This window comes from Ciconia boyciana, chromosome 3, assembly GCF_034638445.1.
Source record: "Ciconia boyciana chromosome 3, ASM3463844v1, whole genome shotgun sequence".
NCBI lineage: Eukaryota > Metazoa > Chordata > Aves > Ciconiiformes > Ciconiidae > Ciconia > Ciconia boyciana.
Genome location: NC_132936.1, coordinates 103,501,715 through 103,524,412, shown reverse-complemented (window position 1 = coordinate 103,524,412; position 22,698 = coordinate 103,501,715). Strand labels below are relative to the sequence as shown.

The 22,698-nt window shown below is 38.9% G+C and overlaps 1 protein-coding gene and 1 long non-coding RNA gene across 4 annotated transcripts in view; one reads left to right on the top strand and one right to left on the bottom strand.

Moving 5' to 3' along the window:
- Nucleotides 1–14,204, top strand: part of LOC140649541 (uncharacterized) — a 60,252-nt gene extending 46,048 nt beyond the window's left edge. Inside the window, exons 4-8 of one of the 3 annotated variants that reach the window (XR_012041645.1) lie at nt 3,333–3,469; nt 5,021–5,122; nt 9,690–9,887; nt 11,798–11,927; nt 13,888–14,204. This is a non-coding gene — a long non-coding RNA (uncharacterized lncRNA). The remainder of the gene's footprint in view (nt 1–3,332; nt 3,470–5,020; nt 5,123–9,689; nt 9,888–11,797; nt 11,928–13,887) is intronic. The other 2 variants (XR_012041646.1, XR_012041647.1) reach the window with 2 other exon arrangements.
- Nucleotides 14,205–17,393: 3,189 nt separating this feature from the next.
- Nucleotides 17,394–22,680, bottom strand: NENF (neudesin neurotrophic factor). The gene is made up of 4 exons (XM_072856899.1): nt 22,324–22,680; nt 21,023–21,083; nt 19,713–19,816; nt 17,394–19,061 (listed from the first exon to the last, which is right to left on the bottom strand). The coding sequence occupies exons 1-4, from the start codon at nt 22,663–22,665 to the stop codon at nt 18,885–18,887; spliced, it is 684 nt and encodes a 227-aa protein (XP_072713000.1). The 5' UTR covers nt 22,666–22,680; the 3' UTR covers nt 17,394–18,884.
- Nucleotides 22,681–22,698: the final 18 nt, after the last annotated feature.

Below are 22,698 nucleotides of genomic sequence, written 5' to 3'. Positions count from 1 at the left end.
TGTCATTATACAAAAGAAAAATCAGCATTCAGGTTGCTGTTAACTCTTGGAAAAGTTTTCATCTATATACGTTCCAGAAGGAGCTGCTGCTGACTAGTAATTACGGCTCAGAGCAGTCCAGTTTTGTTTGTTTAACCACGAACATTAATTATCCTGTGGCCATCAGGAGAGATCACAGGAATTCAGTTGCCATTTGCCCATCACTTAATGCTGACCTAAAATCTGCCTGTAGACAAAGCTGCCTCATGGAAGACGTGTCCCGAGTATCTTGCTGAACTGCATGACCTTGACCTGAAGCACTAGTGCCAGGGTTGGAGTATGCAATGACTTTGTGTTTCATTACCAAATTGTTACCTAACAAGACCCAAATCATTGCTACAGTGTTATTCTGACATAGAATAGACTGGATCTTAAAAGGTGTGCTAGATTTGTTGTCTCCCAGTGCCTGTGTGGATGATGTAGCTTGCTTTTGTGAATGGGCAAAAAGCCTGGGATTTGCCTTTAAATGCTTTGAAGCTGAAGTGGTTTTGTCTCTCTGTTTTCTGAGGCCACTGTTCAGGACTCGGCAGATGGACAAATCCTCAGCTTAGGTCATTTGAGTGAGGCAACTGGACAGTTAATTTAACACTGATTAAAGCTAATTTGAGGGGTGGCAGATGTATGCTAGATAGGCTGTAGCTCAATGTGTTACAAAGTATTGCTATAAAGGCATCAGTGAAGGATTTGCTGTGGAGGAAATAGGAGTAATGTAAGTTCTGTGATTTGTCAGACAAACCACATTCTTCTGTGCCCGTGCCCGGTACTGAGTTGCTGTTTGCTTGAGTGGCTTGCTTTGTATGTAATAGCTTTCCAACATCGGGGTTTTTAAGACACTGAAGTGTTGCTTAGACTTTAATACATGTATAGTTCACCAGCTGTATGGTCCACCACCACCCAAGGCCCTGGAGTTAACTAACAACGTTAGTTCAACTCAACATCCCTCCCCACACTGGTCAAGGAGTGAGGCTTGCTGAGAACTGCCTTGCTACTGCTAATGAGGCTTGAGATGAAGCTGTACGTTGCAGATCAGTGCCATGGACCTCCACCTGCATAAATGGATTGTAGATAATGTTCACCAACAGCTGTTACTGTTTGATCACTTACAAACACAGGACACGATATTGAAACCAAATAGCCCTCACGTATATAGTCAGCAGGGAGAATATAAGCTCCGCCATTAGGTGTTCTCAGTTGCCTGGGGGAAGGGGGGTTTGCTGACTGGAGTGTGCCACAAGATAGATCCCTAAGGTTAGACAACATGAACAATTCTGCCTTACAGCAAGTCCAAGATACATCCTCTTTTAAAAGATTTCAAACTGAAAAATAGGTCTGCTGCATGTCTAATAATCCTCCAAATGTCATATACTCTGCCTTGCTTAGATACCTCCTTTAAAAACACAAGAAGAGGAGTAGTGTTTTGATAAAATATTTAAAGAACTAGATCCTTGTCCAAAGGTTATTGGTAAAAAGGCTGCACTTGATTTTCAGAACCTGAGATTCTGATTTCAGCTTTCCATTTCTATTGATACAGCTCTGTGGCTTCAATGGAGCCTGTCTGGCTTTTCAATGACATCAAATATGGTCTGAAATCATAAGGGAAAACTATTTGCTCTCATTTTTCAGTCACAGTAGGGTATATGCAGAAGTCTATGAATATATTGATTTACAGCCTTTCTGAAAGTAGATTCTAATGATGTTAGCTATTAAAATCAACCCCTGTGGACATTTGGTAGTCAAGAAATGTTTTATTTAATTCAAGCACAGAATTAATGTTGATATGAAAGCTATACCAAGCAATTCTTCCTAAGCAGCAGTAAGAAGTGCCTTGTGGACATTTCTTTCTTTACTTTCTCTCTTTTTTTTTTTTTCTTTTTTCTTTTTTTTTGTTTTTGTTTGGGGTGAGTGTTTTTGTAGCAGCACAGTTAAAAAAAACCTTGCAAGGAAGTGCACAGTAGAGTGAAGTATTTTAGCAGAGGGCACAGTACAAGACTTGAGCCTTCCTCTGGGTTTTTTTTTTTTATGTTAGGAATAACTCTATTGCAGCTTGATATGTTGTTTGGCTTATGTGTGATGGATTTTCCATACACATATGTGGTAAGAAGGGAACCAAATTTCTGCTCATACTGGGTATGTCAGTTTTTTCATAAGCAGCATATTCTGCTAATTTGGGTCATCACATCATATTATCTGTTTTTACCCCATTGGCTGCATACGGTTTTCTCTTTAGAAGCTGGGAAATTTGCTCTTAGCCCTTAACTGTATCCCTAGCACCTCATCCTACATTGTTGTAAGTGAAGTCAGCAACTGCCTGCCTTCAATTCTTCACTAAATATGGCAGAATTAACCCATTCCTTACTCTCTTACTAGAACTTTTCATACAGATCTTTCAAGTTTGTAAGGGTCAAGCCCTTTAGAAAATGAATTATTTGACATGTACCAGTGACAAAATTGATTTTTGCAAATAAATTACTTCTAAATTAATATTGCTAATACTTTGTCAAAAAGTTTATTCCTATGTTTCCCTTTTATTTATTCATCCTGTCTTCAGATTTTTGAGTTTATAAGCCCTTGTGTGCTGATTTATGTTTCCAAATAAGCTGTCTTTTTACATACAAGAAATAGTTTAGATGTGACAGTAAAGATACGGAATTTTTTAATAACAAATACTGTAGATACTACTAATTTATATTAGTAAATTTAATGATCTTTTTCTCCCCACTCTTACATAAAGATCAGACCACTTAATACCAGGATTTACCACTGATTCTCTAGAATTTTATATCAGTAATGACTGGGAAGTCTATTTACCATGCAGATAAAAATAAGTAGTACAAATAGAGTTAAGGTTAGAGAAAATATTTGAATAGAAGATAGTAGATGTGAGAAGTACAAGTCTGAATGGCAAACAATTAGAATGAAATTCTGGGTTGACACAAACCATTATAGTAGCTCCATGGAAGTTAATAGACCTATACCAATTCACATGAGTTGAGAATCAAAATAATGAAGTTAAGCTTAAGAGGAAAAGGGAGAACTACAGATGGGACTTGGAGTACGCAGTGAGGAAGTCTGGAGGTTGCAGGAAAAATACACAGCAGAGATGACAGTAGTGCTTCAGCCACTGGAATAATTTTTTCTCTGGTTCTGTATGTCTGGTAGTTGGCTCATAAATGGTTTCTTATACATGCAAGAACATGGACTAGGTAAGAACATAGTTGAGTTTGTCTCTAGTTAGGTTAAAAAATACACTTAAATGGTCCAGCCGCTGGATGTCTCTCTTGTTCTGCTTACAGGAATGAGGCCTGGCCTTTCAGAGTGAAAAACCTGCATCTCGGAAAGATAAATGGGTCAGTATGGAAAGCTGGCTGTCCAGTGCTGCCTAGCTGACTGAAATGATGTGACACCAGTCCAACTCTCAACATGATAGACTGTAAGTACAAGATATAAGCAAGATTAACAGTTGAGAAATGCATTTTTCTTCCATTACACTTCTTACCAGCCCCATTCTTCAGCAGGTATTAAATAACCTGCTGCCAGTAACTGAATATTGTTTGAGAAAGTAAGTTAAAATCAGTAGTGCCTTTCTCGATAGTTACAATATGTAAGGAAATACTATGTTAGGCTGGATAGTGAAAATGCACCAGGTAAATTTTCTTTTTTCCTGCCAGGGGTTTCTGGCTTAGGTCAGTTAAGTTGGTAGTAACTTCAGCTAGACGAGAACTAGATTTCCCTTTTCTGGAAGAGTCTGCACCTTCTATTTATTTCTCTATTGTGAAACAGAATTGAGACACACGCACATTCAGAACTTCCCATGAAATCCTGTTCTGGAAAAGCAAACATTAGGAGAGACTTTTGGTTACCTGTGTGAGTCGAGGGTACAGGACCAGGTCTTTGTTTTGCTGAGCTGCATTGCTTAAGCAATGGAAATCTTTCTCCCTGCGCATTATTGGCTCTTGTTTGTTTGAGGTGTCAAAAATAAATGAATGCAGGAAAATGCTTAAGAAATCCTTTTGAGGTGAAGAACTTCAAGGTCTCTGACTTGTGTAGAATCAGAGAGTTTTGTACTGCTTCATAGCACATAGCTTTCAGTGATGTGAAATATAGGGAAGAACAGAGTGAAGCCTCAGGCAGTGATTTCAGAAGGACCTGTGAAGGTGAGTGCTGAGAATTTAGCTTTTCAGTGGTTTAGCTAGGATAACACAGGAATTTGGGGTTAGGGAGGAATGTAACAGAGATCTTTACGTTTCAATGTAATGTGATGACTAGATAATTTTTTCCATTCTTCAGTTCTCCACACTATTTTCAGAAAGAGTTTCATCTGTATATTGTGACATAGTATGTTTCCTTATATTCATACTATTTGTTCAATTCTTTAAGTTAAAAACCAACTTAGATTACAAATTCTGAACGCTAAAAGTCTGATATCTTTCAGAATTTTGCTGGATTTTTTTCTGTACCTCTCAGGATACATGAAAGAAGTTACATAACTTTTTAATGGTTAGCCAGTATTTGAGCTCCTCTAGTTTAGTTCTGTCAAAAATGTTGATATGAAGTGATATATCTTTGTGTACATTCTTTGTAATCAAAGTGGGATTAAACTGAGGTCCTGTTTCCTTGAATGTAGCAGGAAAAAAGACAATAGGAAACAGCCCCTTTGGCAGTAACCCAAGCCTCTCTTTTCAGTCAGTGCTGCACTCAGAAAACTCTCACTCCCTCTTTTTCTCTCTTTGTGGGAATTCAGGATCATTCTACAATGTGTTTCACTGTTTTGGGGGGGGGCTTGCCTGCATATGTAATATTTCTGACTAGGTCACTTGCACCATTTTGCTAAAATTGTATACACGCCTTTGTGTTTGCATCCACGTGGCTCAGATTTTTTTTTTATTTGCCTGTCTTGTGGCTGGTGCTTGGGAGGTGATGCCTATTTGTCTGCATCTTCTGTTTGCCGATGGTTATATTTCAAAACCATTTTCCTCTCTAGGACTACAAACTGGTTTCATTCCACTCTGTTTCCTGTCGGTTCTCTCTGTAGCCATTAAGGAAAACAGGCAGTGAAAGTGTGCCTCCCACTTCTTTGTAAAAGGTGGGTTTATGAACCAATCTATTACCGTATTTTGAAATGTCCTGTTATCAATTGTTTCGAGCTTCACTTCTTTTTAAAGGACCTAAATGGCATTTGGTCATCCAATAAGTTTTGTGCTCTCTTATCTTGGACAGCGAAATTTTAAGAATATCAGAAGTGTTGTTTAACGGTCTAAACTGAGCCTTGAACAGGGGATGTGCTCATTGCCATGTTCTTAAAGTCTAGGGCAGACAAACCTGCATTTTGCTATACTGAATATTTTAAGGCCTCTACTCCTTCTGGATTTTAGCTTTTCCAGGTTAGTATTTGGAATGATCTTTGCCTAATCCTGATTATGTATAAAAACAATAATCAGAAGTGGTTATTTAGTGCAAGAGCCAGACTGAATGGTTGTTATCTTAGACTGGCAGTGAAACCCCTGGAGAGTTATTTAATTTCGTAAATTAGCATGCAATTAGAAAAGGAGTTTTGCCTTGAGTTTTTTTGGGGGTGTTTGGTTTTTTTTCCCCCCAGCAAAATCAAGAATAAGCATCATCATGATGTATGGTTTCTTTCTATAGCTTTTAGCTAGATTTAGCGATTGCTTCAGAGTTCATCATTAATTACCCTATACTGTATCTTGCAACAATATTTGTCCTAGTGTTGTCAGAACTCCCTGTAGTGTGGATCTATTAAAACTCTGCAAAAGGAGACATGAAGGGACGGAGATGATAGTGTATGCAGACGAGTGCAGTACAGAGCTCTGAAGTTCCAGTGTATTTTTAGTCAAAAGCAAATGTCTGCCTAATCCAAGAATTATGGAAGAAAAGTGGATCTGTAATTACGTTCATAATTAGAGAGGTCCTCTTTTGGTGCTTAATGTAAATAATATAAAATATGTAGGTTTCTGAGCACCATAGAAAACATCAAAGCTGATAATGTAGGAGGTTATTGTGGTCCAGGGAAAGGAGGGGGGACCAGATTCTAAAATAGTGACAATCAGCATAGCTCAGTTGGAGCTCTTTATTTCTATTGATGTACACTAGTTGAAAATTGGTTTATGACTTCAAGTTGCATAGAAACAAAGCAAACCAAAGAAACCGTTATGAAAGCATCCATCTAGGAAAACATTGGGGGGAGAAAAATACAGTGAAAACAGAACTCTTTCTAAATTAAATTTACTATTAAATTTAATAAAGTTTCCTAGTGGGGAGTTCCTGGAAAATGTGGACTGAAATGTGAAGCAAACTTTGATTGCTCTTTTAGCTGCCTTGACAGTATATTTACAAGAACTAAATTTCTTTTTTTTTTTTTTTATTACTTCTAAAGAAGCTTTCTAGAGAAAAATACCCATGCTTCATAACTACCTTAAGAAGCATTTGCTATGGTTGTTTCCAAAGGAACAGCTGAATAGTTTCATAAATATCAAAGTTAATAGGCTCTTAAAAACAAGGAAAATTGCCTGTAGGTGATTTCTGCTTATACAGAAATAGCTACTCTCTGAACTGAAACTTTCTCTAAACTTTCTCTCTAGGCCTGTTACCTATTACTGCATACTTTGCTGTCCTGTTCCTACTTCCTTTAGCTGTTTTGAATCAACAGTGGGTAGAGCAATACTTAGATGAAATGTACTTGAGGGTAAAACATGATCTAACAAATTATAGAAAATAAACAATATTAAGCATAGCTTGTGACTATAAGGAGATCAGAAACAGTCTAATGGGGACACACTTTTTTTGGAAAATGCAACAGCTATGCCACATCATCATAAAGCCATACTTATGGCTGGCTTTGAAGAAAAGATAAAATCTTTCAAAAAGTGGCTTCCAGAAAGCAGTCTGAGAAAAATTATTTTTTTTCTTGTATTGAGTTGCTACTGGGTATGCAGTAGGAGCTGCTTCTCCTTTATTTTTGCTGCCTTTTTTTCTTTTAATTTTAATGGTGTTAAGGCACCTAACAGTCTTGATAAGCAGCTTTTAGTAAAGATATAAAATCATTATTTTCGGCATAAACTTGGTAATGTGTATAAGCCTCATAACGGTCATCCTTAGAGAAACCAAGAGCTCTTTCCTCCCCTCAGAGGTGCAGGAAAACCCAGCTGCTGGCAAATTAACTTACATTGTGCTTTACTCTTCTTCCATTTAATACTTGTGTTGTACTGTGGGGGCTTATCATTATTGGACAGCTCACAGAATCATGCTTATGAAAGGACTTGCAAAGTATGAAAAGAGATGCTAGAAAAGTGGGTCTTCCTGTTAGGGTTTTGTAACAGGCTTTGAGTCCTGGTGGGCTTTTCGCTGCTGGAGCCTTAAGCCAGTCTAAATGCAGTAGAGTTGATTTTACAGAAGGCCGCAGGAGACTGAAGCGAGACTGAGCAGTGCTGGTTTATGGCATGGGAACAGTCTGGTGAAAGCTGCTGGTACTCTCCCCATCACGACTGAGCTGGTTCCACCCAGGAAGTGCAGGTGAACTGTGTTTTGGTTCGGGATATCTGCGTCCCCATTTGAGGTGCCCATTAGATAGAAACTAAGAGGCCCTTGCCCTACTCATCTTTACTGTTCCTGGTTTTGGTAATTTCATTTTATGTGCAGACAGCTGTTCATCATGTTAGATATTTGTATTTCACATTCCTCAAGTCTCCTAAATTCTTTGTCAGTGGGGAAGAAACATTCATAAAGTTGTTTATCCAATGACAAGTTTTAGAAATCTGATACCTAAAGTTTTACGTAGGAACTTTTACCAAAGGCTGTATTTTTGAAAGGAAATTCTAGAAGTACATTGTTACTAGTAACATCCCTGGGAGACTGGTTCCCTCCGGAAAATGTATGCCACCATAGAAAAGATGATGAGATGTTGTAGTCTTGACTTACGAGTGAGCTCTTAATTCCCTCAGCTACTGTTTTTTGACAAATCCATCCCTGATGCTCTGTTGCAGGGTGTAGTGTATGATAAGGAAAAACATTTTTTCTCCTTCAGGCAACAAGTAAGCCTCTCCCCCTTTCCCCCCGTTCAACTGCAGTTGAACAAAAACCATCATAGAAACTTAGGGGGAGAAATAGAATTCAACATATATTTCTTCTAATCACTAGGTATAATATAAAATAAAACTTAATCCCCAACAGTTCTCCCTTTAAAATGTGTGTATCTTCTTTCCCCACTACGCTCGTCTGAAATAATGAGGCAGGAACCAACCACGCAGTTAGGCTGGCTCTGGTTTTCTCTTACTCTGCTGTGGCTGTCAGCATCAAAATTTCTGTTACCTCTCTCTCGCTTAATTTTTGGGGTCCTTCTCTACTCTTATTCTCCTTCTTCCACTGATCACTCCCTCCTCCTCATGTCACTCTTTCCTTTTCTTGATTCTCTGACAGCTTTCCAGTTTGCTCCACGTTGGCAGGACTGCACCTATTGTATATTTTGTTCTGACTGGGGAAACTGAAACTTAGCATCCCTTGGATTTCTCCGGGTGTTGTGTAATTGAATTGTCTAGAGTGTTAATCATCATTTCATTATCCTGACATTCTTGATGAAAAAATATGTACATTAAAATCATAATGTAATTACAAAATTTGCTTTTAGCATGAATGTATTTCTTCAGTGACGTTGAAATTACTTACTACTCCCAATATTTATCTATTATTTTGACAGATACGCGGTGGGCTATGAGTAATTTTAAGGTGGCACAGTTTACTCCATGCAGCTTAAAAGCAAGCATTTTCCCCCTCCCCTTTTGCCCTGTCACATTTTATTATTAATGGACACATTTGAATTGGCAGCTTTCCCAAAGCCTTGGTGTACGGGCTGGAATGATCAGATTAATATAATTGCTTAACCGTGTCGTTGCTAACTAGGAGTACTGAACAGCCTCTTGTTCTTGCTTTATCTTTTCCCTAGCTGTTCTCCTGGGGGTTTTTTTGATTCATCCTGTTAGTTTAAACATAAGAATTCCAAGCCGAAATAGCCTGTAATGTGGAAATGTAGGCTTCCAGGAGCTGTGCGGGCTAGGAATAAACTTTCAACTTTGTTGGGAGGCAGGATGCTGAGACGGCTCAGCTGGCAGGTTAATGATGACTGTCATGAATATTAAATGATAGAACCAAAACAAAACTCCCAGAGAGACACTTATGCACAAATCTTACATAGCAACACAACCAGCTGAGACAGCTGGCTCTCTGTAGACTTTCTTGAAAGAAAACAGTGCTGAGGCACATTAGGATGATTTTTATAAACCGGAAAGCCAATTTGTGATGCACTGTTTGAAAGTTAGAGGTCTTAATGATTTATAGCTTGAAGCAGAAATCTGTTTTCTGAAGTAGATAAATAACAGGTAAATTATATCCGTGCCGTTCTCCCTTGTATTAAGCGTTTCAGAATATTTTTGAGCTTTGTGCTCACTAAAAATGTGTACGAGGGGTAAGCCTTACTGTTAAAGTTCATACTAGCTCTCTGGTGTGCAGCTATAGTCCCACTTCTTCCTCTGAAGTTCCTCTAATCCCTTCTTTGTTGTTTTTCCTCTCTAAAAAGACCACATTGCAGGGCACAGAATAATAAACTACAGTTGGTTTTGTTTCTTTCTTGTGATTTGTCCCAGACAGGATAACAGCTTGCTATTCACAGAGTTCCTCCAGTGGTGTAAAGCTAGCTCCTGCTACATGGAAAAATTGCTCCAGCACACGCAAAAAATTAAAATTCAAGAAATTTGGATTTACTTGAAGTAACGCCAACACAGATCTGGGATGATTCCATTAACAGCACTGCAGTCATGCTGTTTCGAAAAGGATATCTAATGGTGAGATATTCTCTATGGCCTAGAGCGTAATCTTTGTTACACTTTATAAGTTGGGGTCAGATTCTTGCACATAACTTCCTTGACTTTTATGGTTATGTAAATTTATACCAACTTAATATGTGGTTCGGTGATTTTCAGACACCAAAAGGAATGAGCTGAAATAACAGAGTAGGTTTTCTCAGATAACTGCATGTAGGCACGATCCATTTTGTGGTGTTATTCTGAGTATAAAAAGATAAAGTAAATCTAAACTATTTTTAGGTGCGATGAGTCAGTCTAAATGAGTTGATGGAAAAAGATACAAATGAAAGGAGAGTCCAGTTAGAGGAAGTTATGGAGAGTAATGCTTTTATATAAACATTCTGCAGAATTCATTTGGCTTTCCAAACCCTGTCTGTAAATCAAGAAGTGCTTTCCAGTGGCTCATGGACACCTCTCTAGTCATATGGTGCTAGCTGTCTTTGATTTCAGTTCAATTGCATTAAAACCAGAATATATATTTTTAAGGTATTTATGTAAATAATTGATGCGGTTATTCCAGTGATACTATGTGACTATGAACAGTGTGTGCAATCAGAAATAGAAGTGGCCAGCAGGTTCCCAGCTGTGAAGAAAACACATTCAGTGAGATAATTTTTCAGCTAGTATCAGGATAACCCCCAATTTATTTCTATTGTTGTTAAATCAAACAGCCTAGTGGAATGGGAGTGATTTTTTTTTTTTTTTTTAAGGGTAACATAAACCAGATACATTTAAAAGACTTAGTTAGACTAGCTTATATTTGTGTTTTCACAGTACCATGAGGAATTTATACGCATACTGTCTGACAGGGCTTGTAATAAGGTGAGCTACAGTACTGTGGAATAATAGTTTGTAACTATTTCCCTATGTATTAAGTTTCCCATAAATATATATTACTTTGTGAAGCAGATACAGCTACCATAATTATTTAGATAAAATCTTACTTAAGATTTTACTTTTTTTCAAGCTGAAAAACTCCTTTAGGTATTTAGGGAAGTTCAGGTTAATGTATCTTAGTCTGCAAAGGCTACAAACAGTTGTTCTGGGATTAGAGGCTTATTTTTTTCTTACTTATTTGAAATATCTAGTCTATTCTGTCATAAACTAGCTAAGCCCAGTGGATGAAAAGTTTACCTCTAGTTTCCACCTGCACCTTCATTTTGCACATTTTGAATGTGTCATTAAAACTCTTGACAATGTTGTGAAACACCTTTTATACAATGTCTTTAAGTGGCTGAGCCAGAAATACTGTTGGGGTCATCATGGTTTCTACCAGTATTTCAACAAACAAATGACCAATGGACATTAGGTGAATTCCAAGTGATGACAGACACAGATGAACATGGGTAAAATATACTCACTATAGCTGAAAGATGAAGCACCACAAAGTGATACCTCTTTGGAGTGAGGAAATTAACGCTAGAGCTTCAGAAAGTAGCATTCTTGATATTACAGCCATCTTAGGGTCCTACCAGCCCAAAAGTCCAACCAACATTACCTTCTTCAAATGGCTGAAAGTCCCAATAGGGATGAAAGACAAAGGGAATTCAAGGGAAGCATCAGCTCATTGAACAGCCAGGAAGCCTAGCATTAAGGATTGCAAAGTTGTAGTGAAGCTGAGAACTGGACCTTCATCTCTGTGTCCCTGGTCACCTCTTCAGCAGCAAAACTCCAGCCTTTTTTCTTAAACTAAAATGGGCATCGTTTAAAGGCAAAATGAGAAAAATTGATAAGTTACAGACTGAATAGCGGCAGCATGATTTTCTATGAATCCAGGCACCTGCAAGGTATCAAAGCAAAAGGCATCAGTATTTTTGGAAAATGAGACTGAGGATGTGAAGCAAGGAGCCAGCAGTCACGAACTGTTTAATTCATGCTGATTTTCCCAGAACTGTATCCAAGGAGGATGTCACACTTTTCCGTTCTCAAGTTCAACCTTTCTCTGAGTGCATCAGCAAGTTTAACCTCTTCTGAAACTGTACTCTCCCCCGAGTTATTTATAATCTCCTGCTGCTTCCCGTAAGTAGAATTTCACTCACCTTCCTTCTCTCTGCCTCGGATTGTTATATTCCGCTGATAGGCTTCTGCTTCACATATAAACCTTTCAGCAGCCTGTTTTCTTCCAGCTCCGAGGCATGCTAAACTCAAAGGAGGCCATTCAGAGAAATGGGAAGGAAGTATTTACCTTTGGCAGCAGCAATTTACGGACATATGTAATATTTAATGTGTAGAATCATAGAGGCTCGGCACATACTCAAACATCCCTCCTAAGCATGCATTCTTAAAATCCTTTCAAGTTCACTAAAATTGATAGGCTGGTCTTTTGCATGCTAATACTGAGAGCTTTTCAGATATCCCTATAAGCTGCCATCATTGTTTCATTTCTATCTACCATTTTTGTTGTGCCAGAGATCAAAACTGCAGGGTGTTATTTCTGACCTGTTCAGTTTAAGGAATACATGGAATAGAACATGTTTTAGAGAGACTGTAAGACTGTTGCTTTTGTCTAAATTGCTAGATGTATGTTGTGTATCTGTCTCAGACATACGTGTATGTTTGTCTTTCTGTAAGACAAAAATACATCACCAATGCCTTGAAAGTCCTACTATCCTATTCTTAACAAGTATTACATAACTATTTTAAAGTACAGAGCATGGTTAAACAATAAATAAGGAAAAATCAGTGATATTCTTGACATACTTCCAAGCATAATGTAGGACACAGATGTGTTACCTAAGAATATAATCTCAATTTAAACATGTAATCCCTTCAATTAACACTTTTGCCATAAATATACTTAGGTCTGATGCACGGCTGCACAGTTCTGCAGTTCAGAATGAACACTTTGCTTTTTGTGGAGCAATATTTATTCTTTTTAATGAGACTATGTTTTTAGGAGCTTTGCCCAAACATAAAAATTAATAAAGGGTTAAACGTATTAAATAAGTTTGAGTTACTTAGCCCTTATCTGTAATCATTACCAAAACAGCACTGCAATGTAAAATAAAGGGTATGTAGCCGCAGCCTCCAATGAGAAGAGTAGCCTCCTAGGATACCCTTCATCTGCCACAGCTATTTTGAACCAGTTATCAGTTTAATCTATAAAGTTATCCTCCAGGCAGTTAATTGCTTGGTAACTAAGCTCTGCGTAGCCAACACAACTGATTTTAGTATCTCTGCAAAGGAGCATAGAACTAGGCACAGGGAAGTTTTCACTTCAATCGTCATCTAATTCTATCTGCCCAAGTGCCAGAAAAGAAAATTCCCTTTCCTCTACTGGCTGAAACAAAAGCTACCTATAAGGTATTTTTCATTCAAAGATTCTGTTGCCTACAAAAGGGTGCAAGGCTTTAAGTTCAGCTCTACATTCAAACATGCCTACAAGTTTAGGCCTGTTTGGATTCAGTTCATGTGTTTGACTCTGTCATCAGTCTATTATCTGTGTTGTCATAATCTCTAAAGCCCAAGTAGATATGCCAAGAAGTGGACTCAAATTTTCACAATGCGAGGGTTACATCCAAGTCTCTGCTTTATCTGCTGCCTTTGCTCAATATAAGAAAACTTTCAGCAAAATCTGGAAGGTAAAATATGGACATTGGGACACCAATTTCTTTTCCTTTTTCAGAGAGGTTTCCTTAAGTTGAGGGAAAATTTTTATTTTTCTTGGATGTCTTATCTCCAAGATGGCTTGCACCCAGATTCTTCAAAACTTTTCACTTCTCAGAAAGATAATCTCTCATGTCAGAAGGATAAAGGCTCATGTCAAGATGTACTGCAGAACACGGTAATCTGAACATTCATTAACAGTGCAGAATTTCTGATTGCAACAGCTACAAATAACCTATGGGAAACAGTAATAGCAATTGTTTATTCAAGAATACTTCCTGTAGCTCTGCAGTTCATCCAGGTGCACAAGCTCTGTTGTTCACAGAACATTAATCTTGGTTTCTATCTGTAATTTTGGATTTCTTGTCAACAGATATCCCAAGCCAAGAAGTTCTAAGCATAAGTTTTGTAAACAAGTAAATTAGGACTCATGCCTTCTACTGAACAGGAAGAAAAAAGCCAAAACAGAAGGTGTTATGTAAAGACCAACAGATGGGTAAGGGTACAAGTTTACATTGTTATCATTGACCATATTTGACAGAAGCAAAAATAGGAAGCACTGTCTGTTATCATGTACCTGCTATCGTGCTGTACCTGCATGTACTGCTCTGCCAAATCTACCTTACCAGTATAAATTGTCCCAATAGCACACTAAGATACATTCTCATTGCCTACCTATTCTGTTTTCAGGGTTAGGGGTTTTTTTGGTTATGCCAAGATCAAAATCATACCTCTGCTATTAGAGTACTTCTAGCAGTGATGCCCACCTATCACACACTGAGTTCTTGGAGACTCTGATTGAATAGAGTGAAAAAAAAATAAATCACCTTTTGATATAGCACTGATTTTTCTGTCAAAGCAGTCAGATCCATTTGCTATTATATCTGAATCAGCATTCACAGATAGGGCTCTGAGTGAAGGAATTATTTCAAATCTTAAAGTTAAGGGGTTTTTTTGTTTGTTTTAATCAAAGCATTCACAGACAAGGACTGTTCTTTGAAACTAGCCATTTTGTATACCAGAATGCAGCTTTCAGGTTATGGGTTCATGTGTATTTTACTTTATCTGAATATTACTCATGGTGCATGGATTTGTCATATAAGTGGCATGGCCTGCATATTGTTTCCTGTATGGACAGAAAAACATTAAGCAAAAGCATAAATGGATGATGGATAACAGTGTATGATTGTCATCAGTTACATCAGTTCTGGGGATTTCAAGATATCCCTGAGAATATCCAGTGTTCATCTGAAAATATGCAAATACTAATCAGAGCTACTTAGCACATCTTAGTGATGTGCAGCTGAATCCTACTGAATGGCAGCTTTTTCACTCACAGTAGTAGTCAGAAGTTTTTTTGATTTTTTTTCCTCTCAGTTTAACCAGATCAGCTGAAAAATTAGCGTTGGACTTCCTATACGAAACTTTTCACATCTCTTCCGTTTTCTCTTGAGCAGATGCAAATTACATTGAACACATTTCAGATAAGTATATTTATCTATAAAAAGAGACAGAATACATTTGTAAAAGCTGAACCATTTTTTTTTCTTGTTTTCTCTCCTGCACCATCAAGTGACTTCTACTTGTTCTTGGGGAAAACTGCAGCAATTAAATGCCTTTCCCAACTATCATTTGTTGACTATGTAGCCCGATGGTGGTTTTGAAACAAAAGTTAAAGGAGGTGACTTACAAACTGTGTTGAGGCTTCTCCCATTCCAAAGCACTGTACTTACAGATATGCATCCTCTTTTAATTTTTACTGAAATGTGAAAGACTGGCACATCTGACAAGTGCAGTCTGAAACATGATCCTACACCAATTCCTATGTTATTATGAATTCACAGTCGATATCATCAGACCACAAAGAATATTAGCCTAGGCTGCAGTTTTCAAAGAAACACGAGGCCTTTTCTGCATAAGAAAACTAATACAGAAACTGATTCACTTAAATCAATGAAACGCTCATATTTTGGCAAAGGACCACAAAAAGAATGGTGTCCATATACACATTACAGTTAGGAAAGAAATAACTTTGGTTTATGTCTAATCCCAAATTCTTGGAAAAATCTCAGCCACTCAATCTGCAGGATTCGGAGTACCTGCATTCTGGCAGGTGGTCTTGTTTAGATTAGGATGCAATAACTAATAACTGTGACTAACAGCTGCTAACACACCTTACATGTTCATAGTATGATTTCACTTACCGGCAGTCTCTCCAACTGCAAAAATAAACATCATACTTTCATCTGCATTTCATGACCCCTTTATGGAATTTTGGTTGCTTATATTATTAGTCCTGTTGCTCCAGTTGTTAATCAGAGTCCTTCTTAAAGTACAGATGATAGGATCTATCCTGTCACAAAAGTTAGTCAAATGTATAAGGATCGAAGTGAGGGACTACTGAAGAGTGCCAGGTGGGAAACAGCAACTCAGGTTATGCATCCTCTAAGCAATGAACCCATCTGATAATTCTTAACATTCTGAAGAGTAAACTATTATTAAATACTAAAGTCAGGTAATTCTTGGCATAGCAATTCCTTAAAACCTCAGACCATTCAAACACCCACGTTAAGTTAGCAAGATGCAGATTAGAAGCAGCACAGCAAAAATAATGACATTTGCAATGTTATCTGGAAGCAGCAAGTAAATTGAAAAGAAATCCTTCACTCTCCAAAGGAGGTATGGAGTAGTAGGAGGGCTACAATAGGGCTTTACACAGCTTGCTTGTTTGGAATGCAGTATATAGATAGTGAGGGCACCTGTTTTACTGGAATAATACAGAGGTCAGGGAAATGCAGCCGACTGAAAAAACAAGGATAGCGTACAATTTGCTTGCTTTGAGTGCAATGTATAGATAGTGAGGACGCCTGTCTTACTGGAATAATACAGAGGTCAGGGAAATGCAACTTACCGAACAAAACAACCATAGCAGACAGTTTGCTTTTAAGCAAAATATATTTCAGGCTGTTGGCAAGTAACAACCTTAGACATAAAATACTGTCATTAAATTAACACTAAAAGAAATACTGTGGTACTCTGAATTAATTTTTAAAAAGTAGTCAGTGAAAACATGTTAAGGATATATGCCCACTTAAAGCCTTACTATCATAACACTGTTCTGTTGAGTGGGAACCTCAAATGAAATAGCCTAGGAAGTGATTAAATGTGAGCCCTTCAGTTCCCAAACTGAAATAAAACCAAAAAGGAAACATTTTGCATTCTAAAATGCACTCAGTTGTGATAATCTTGTCTTTAATAACAGAAAGGAAGGACTAGAGCATCTCCCTCTATTCACAGGCGTGAGTGAGGGCAGGTGGGATTCGCAAGGATCTCGCACTACAAGAGTGGGGTTTATATCACCATTTCCTGTTGCAACAGGAGGGTTTCTTCACTAAAATGCACCTGAAATATAGTACAAATAGAAGCTGAGTTATCCGCTTCGAGATCAGCAAAGGTGACCTTCATAGCGTGAATAGGGAGAGCAGGGAGAGAATAGTAACACTAAGCCACTCAGTGGTGATGAGTTACAATCTAGCTACAACATTTTTGAAATGCAGCTGCATATGCTGATCCCAGATGAAGCCAAGACTATTACAGTAATCACAGTAGCACAGCTACTGAAGCTACCCCGTAAGGAAGCATGCAAGGAAGGGAAGGGGAAAAAACAGTAGGCATTGGAAAATTATTTGTGAAATGCTGGCAAAAGAACAACCACCATTACCACCAAACCGATGTGTATTCCCCTAAAGATGGCAGGTATACACCCATAGCTGTAGGCAGGCATCATCAGGGGGCCAACTCCCAGCTGCTGTTGGTATCTAATCAAAAGGTCAGCAGTAATAGTAATAATAAAACAAAAATAATTCTCTGAAGCAATAGTATTTTCTTAGATGCTACATTATTTATTCTACCCCAGAGCACCATCCAACAGCAGGGGGGGCCCATGGAGTCCCTCCTGCAAATTAAGTGGTCTAATGGTAAGACACAAAACAAGTTTAGAGTAAAATCTGTAACATTGTGAAAGAAAGGACAAATAAATGGAAACAGCTTTTCTAGTTATTCAACTGACAGGCAGCAAACCATAAAGCAGAGAATCATCTAATAAAATCTTTCCTTCAAAGAAAATGGCCAAAATGTTAAAGAAATAGAACAAAATATAGAATTGTATTTTTATTATATCTGTATTATTAATATAGAATTGGGAGCAGCCACTCAGTTTTTCCACATCAATTCAACCTGTCACAGTGTCAGATAAATCCACATACGTGACAATTTACATTCTACTTAAGTTAGTGAAAGTCAGTGGTTAGCAGCAATTTATATAACACGTGGTTTTACGGTCCTCTTGTTGCTGAAAGACTGCCAGAGAAACCCAATAAAGGGGATCTGCTTTCACCCTACAGGATCTGCAGTTTTTTATTAGGTTAAAAGAAAGAGGAACATATGAATGCACACTTCATTGCAGCAGCAATGATGAAGCCAGAGTAAGAACAAAGAAAAACTAACAGAAATTAAAAATGAGAGCTGAAATTGTCAATATAAAGATGCTAACAATATCTACAGGATACTAAACTACTACAATAAACTTGTGCTGTAAGAGTATGTGGTAAACAGTGGGCTATCATTTCCTTTTTTTGTCAGAGAAAGAGTGGAGGAAGCTATAAGGAAATCATCATAATCTAATATAGATGACATCTTTGATAATTATTTTAAAAAATTAAAGTGTCATTTATTCAAAACTAACATAATAGTCTTACTTAAAACGTCACAGTAGTTCTCATGGGGGGGGAAAGATGTATTTTTCTTGGTTTACAGCTGTAGGCTTTGCATAAATATTCCACAGTAACTGCATTTTAAGAGATTGAGTGGTTTTATGTCCAGTATTCTCAAACCTATCAAATATTAAATCTCACAATGCTTTTTAAAATGTAAGCCTCTATTACACCTCTTTGTACATGTGATACCTACACTCACTTGAGGCACAGAGAATTGATGGTAGCAGATGATGCATTCACACTTTTCCGAGGAGTGGGAAACAACTTCGGATTTACAAAAAGACTGCTCATGTTTCAACTATTAAAAACTTCCTTATCTGAGGAACGTAATTTTACATTACACACTTGTAAACAGAGAAATCCAGGCAGAAAGAACTGTCATATGAAATAAGTCCCGTAATTCAGAGCAAACAGCCCAAGTGTTTCCTGGAAGGAAGAACACTATGTAAACTATGCATGTACACACATACATATTTTCTAAACGGAAAACTGACTCGTGATAGCTAATTGTTGTAATGAACTCCAGAAAATAGGGAATCAATCTAATATTCTATCGTGCCTCTCCCCAGGCATTCTCTAGGTACAAAAATGTTCCTCAAAACTCATCTTTAATGTTGAAATGTGGCTGATCTTCAGGTTTGAAGTCTAGATTGGGGCTGCCATCCTCATTCAGAATTCGTCGAGAAGTATAGCCAACAATTGGATATTTGGCCTTATAAACATTATTGAAGATATCATCCAGGGACTTCAGTTCCTCTTCTGTAAGTCCTGTCTAAATGAAATATGGAAATGAAAGTTCTGTCTCAAAGAAATAAAAATACAGATATTTACATGCATTTTTCTTTTTTATTGATTACTGTAAACCTTAGGGGTCAGCTTTTGGGTTTACTTTGCAGAGCATGATTAACAAAATTGACAGTGTAACCTGTAATTTTATTCTTTTCATTCAAATTCAGCCTTGACAAACTTTAATATATTCAGGTCAAACAAACCGTTGGTCTCCCTTCATTTTCCCCACATACGTAAATCACACCTCAAACAAGCAACAACCCACTGCCAGAGTTAGCATCCACCACCATGTCAGTGACACAGGATACACTAAATCAATTGACAAAGGAAGTGATTTACTCTCTTTGGAAGCATCTTTTTAAGCAGCAGGTAATTTCCCCTTTACATGCTTACATAAGTTGCATTGATTCCACAGATGAAAAACTTTCCTCTTTAAGGCTGTTAGTGCTGCACCTTTCATGAGCAGTAAATACATATCCATTTTATGTATTTAAAGAATATTAATGCATTTTGTTTTTAAAGATGTGAATCAACTTAAATAAATTAATACAAATAATTGAATATTATCATTCATCATCTTGCAAAAGAATAAAACTTTGCAAAATTGAATTAAACTAATAGTCTGTTTTCTTACTATGTCATGTGTAAGATCTGCTGGATCCAGAGACATCTTTGCAACTCCTCTTGTTGAGTCTTTTCCAACCAAAGCATTGTATGGGGCTCCTTTTCCATAAAATTCTGTCAGATTTAAAAAAAACAAACAAACACACCTCCAGTGATGATCTGACAATGTACAGAGTATGTTCAGCCTCTACTTTTCACCAGCCTGTTACACTTGTCAGTGAACTGACAGCAACAACTCAAGTCTAAGACTCTTCTTTCCAAAACTGACTTTTGATTTGCTACTTTTTGATAATGTATCCCAGTCCTTTAAAAAAAAAAAAAACCCAAAACCAGAAGGTGGGGTTATACAATACAACCATTGAACTCCTATACTGTGGTCTTAAAATTTACCTATTATTTAGGGAGCTCTGCTTTACATTCTCATGAGAGGTTTGTAGGCTCCAGAATTTGCAGTGGCAAGCCTTGTCTAACTTAGGATTTGAAGATCAGCCAATGTGTATGTCCAGACAAGCTGCATTAACAAGCTTAGTACAAACAAAGCAACAAGCCATTAGTTTGCTTACGTTGACATTAAGGCAAGTGTCCAGGACCCCCACAGTCCCTTCAAAGATTTTACAACAAATCTGGATTAAGTAGCAGGAGTTCAAATTAACACCTGTAGTTCTTAGGGAAGGCACAAACAGCAGATACAGCAATAAATGGCTTAGGTGTAAATGATGAGACAAGAAGCCTCAGGAAATAAGAAAATTTTAAAGGAGAAAAAAATTACTTAGTGTCCCCCCCCCCTTTCAAAAATCACAGTCAACTCTTCCAAGAGTTTTGACCAGGCCACTGGACAGCACGGGTAGGCAAACACCAGCACAAAAGGAAAAGAGGAAGCTGCAGCAATGCTGATATTGTGTAGTGCAATACGGGTACATCCGGGTTACCTTTGGTCTGGTCACTTCATGTACCCAGTGCAATAAAATGCTGTAGCACCGGCTTCCATGTGGCCTGACCCCATGTCTAGTGTCTGGGGTCTCAGACACTATAGGGCCCAGACTCAGGGGTCTGGGCAGGTGTCTTCAGTGCCCAAGCTAACTGGACTGCGCTGGCTTTTCTGTCTAGGTGTACTGGAATCTCAAACCAGTGTAAGTTCTAGACAAAACCTGAGTGGGGGAGGCATCTGAGGAGGAAAATTGAGTTTTTTAAAATAGGAAAACGTATATTCTTTTTGTTGCAATTGAACTGCAGGCTTCTAACACATTGGGAATATTTAAAAACAAATGACTGAGTAATAGCATGAAAATAAAGCAGACAGCAGAGGAGAAGCAAACTGACCTTTTCCAGAAGTCACATCAAACACTACTCCCTTCACCGCCAGGTAAATGGGCTGTCCTTCCTGGAAAGAAAGCCATCAATATATCCTCAACATTTAAGCGTAAGCAAAAGGCAATTAGCTTTAGCTATGAAATCTATAAGCACCCCAGACACAAAGAAGAGAATTAAATTCTCTGTTGTATGTTTTCTCTTGTTTGTGTGTGTATACAAGCATACACGTTCTCTCTCTTGAAATTTCTTGCTTGTGGTTTAAACTGTGCCTGAGATTTTTTTTTGAGGATTTAAGCATATGGCATGAGAGAATCTTTTTAATCTAAACGTCACAATCATAGAAGACACGTCCCTCTTGCAAGTCACCTCGTCTGCATGCTTGTCTGCTCAAAGGTGATCAACTGCATCCTTCTATTCCTAATGCAGATGGATATTGCCCAAGATAAAAGGGTGTATGGCCAATAGCATTCTTTATTCGATTTAGAGAACAACAGATAAATACACAAACACACACAAATCTGATCTGCTGACATCTGTTTTACTTAATAAGCCAGTGCTTCTGCTTTGTCTTTTATGCGTAAGATGTATTTTTAGTCAGGTGCTGGTTAGTTTCTTGAAAGTATCTAGAGAAGGCCCTGAGACAGTCAGCCGGCAAGTTTTTCAAAAGAGAAGACAGATGTGTATCAATATAGGACTTTATAATTTTGAATGTGAAGTTCTGCTCAGATCTCTGTGTCACAGAAAGCTAAAAACTCTTCAGTTGAAATCATTTTGTTATTTCTATGATCTTGTAGGGGAAAAAAGGGTCTCAATACATGGTTTAATGAATTATTGAGAGAAAATTACTTTGGCCCCAGTTTACAGTGATCTGAAATTCACTGGCATGAGTACCTTGTCAAGCAGGCAATGAATAAAATAGGAATGTACCATCTAATTGTCTGTACGCAACTTCAACGGACCAAAACCAGCAGCTGCCAGCAGGAGAAATGAGTAGCAGGCTAGCAGCACACGAATGCCAGCAAACTTCTCACGAATGCCTAAAAACCAAGTTACCCCCTCATTACTGGGAGGGCGGGAACAGCACAGCAGCAGAGCACGAGAAACCCCAAGTTTCAACGTGGTTTCAGGGCACCGAGCAGCAGGGACGGCGGCAACGCTGGGGGCGGGGCGGTGCGGTGCGGCGCCGGGAGGCCCCACGGGCCCTGGCCTCCACGCCGCGCCGACACCAGCCCCCGCCCAGCGGCTTTAAAGACCCGGCCGGGGAGGCTCGAGGGCCCGAGGCCGCGGCCCTGCCTCCCGCCCGCCCCTACCTGCTGCCCGTCGTATCTGGCCAGCTCGGGCTCGGTGAAGAGCCGCACGGGGGCCTCGGCCGGCGGCCTGAAGCGCAGCTCCCGCTCGGCCGCGGCCGGCAGGGCGCCCAGCAGGGCGGCCAGCAGCACCCGCGCCGCGCCGCCCGCCATGCCGCGGAGGACGAGCGGCGGCCGCGGCCCGGCCCCGCCTCCAGCCCCCGCCGCCGCCGGCGGCAGCCCCGGGCCCCGCGCGTTCCCCCGCCCCGGGCGGCCGGGCCCGCCGGCGGGAGCGGATTCCCGCCCCGGCGCCTTGGTGGCTTGCTTAAACGAAAGTACGTGGGAAGAGCTTAAGCCAAGGCGCATAGGCACGGAAATAAGTGCGTGTAACGTGCCCGG

Coding starts and splice junctions, on each gene's coding strand:
- NENF (XM_072856899.1), bottom strand. CDS start 22,665: ATGCGCCTTGGCTTAAGCTCTTCCCACGTACTTTCGTTTAAGCAAGCC. Junction 21,084..22,323: donor CCAGATACGACGGGCAGCAG/GTAGGGGCGGGC, acceptor CTTTCTTTCCAG/GAAGGACAGCCCATTTACCT. Junction 19,062..19,712: donor CAGATCTTACACATGACATA/GTAAGAAAACAG, acceptor TATTTCATTTAG/ACAGGACTTACAGAAGAGGA.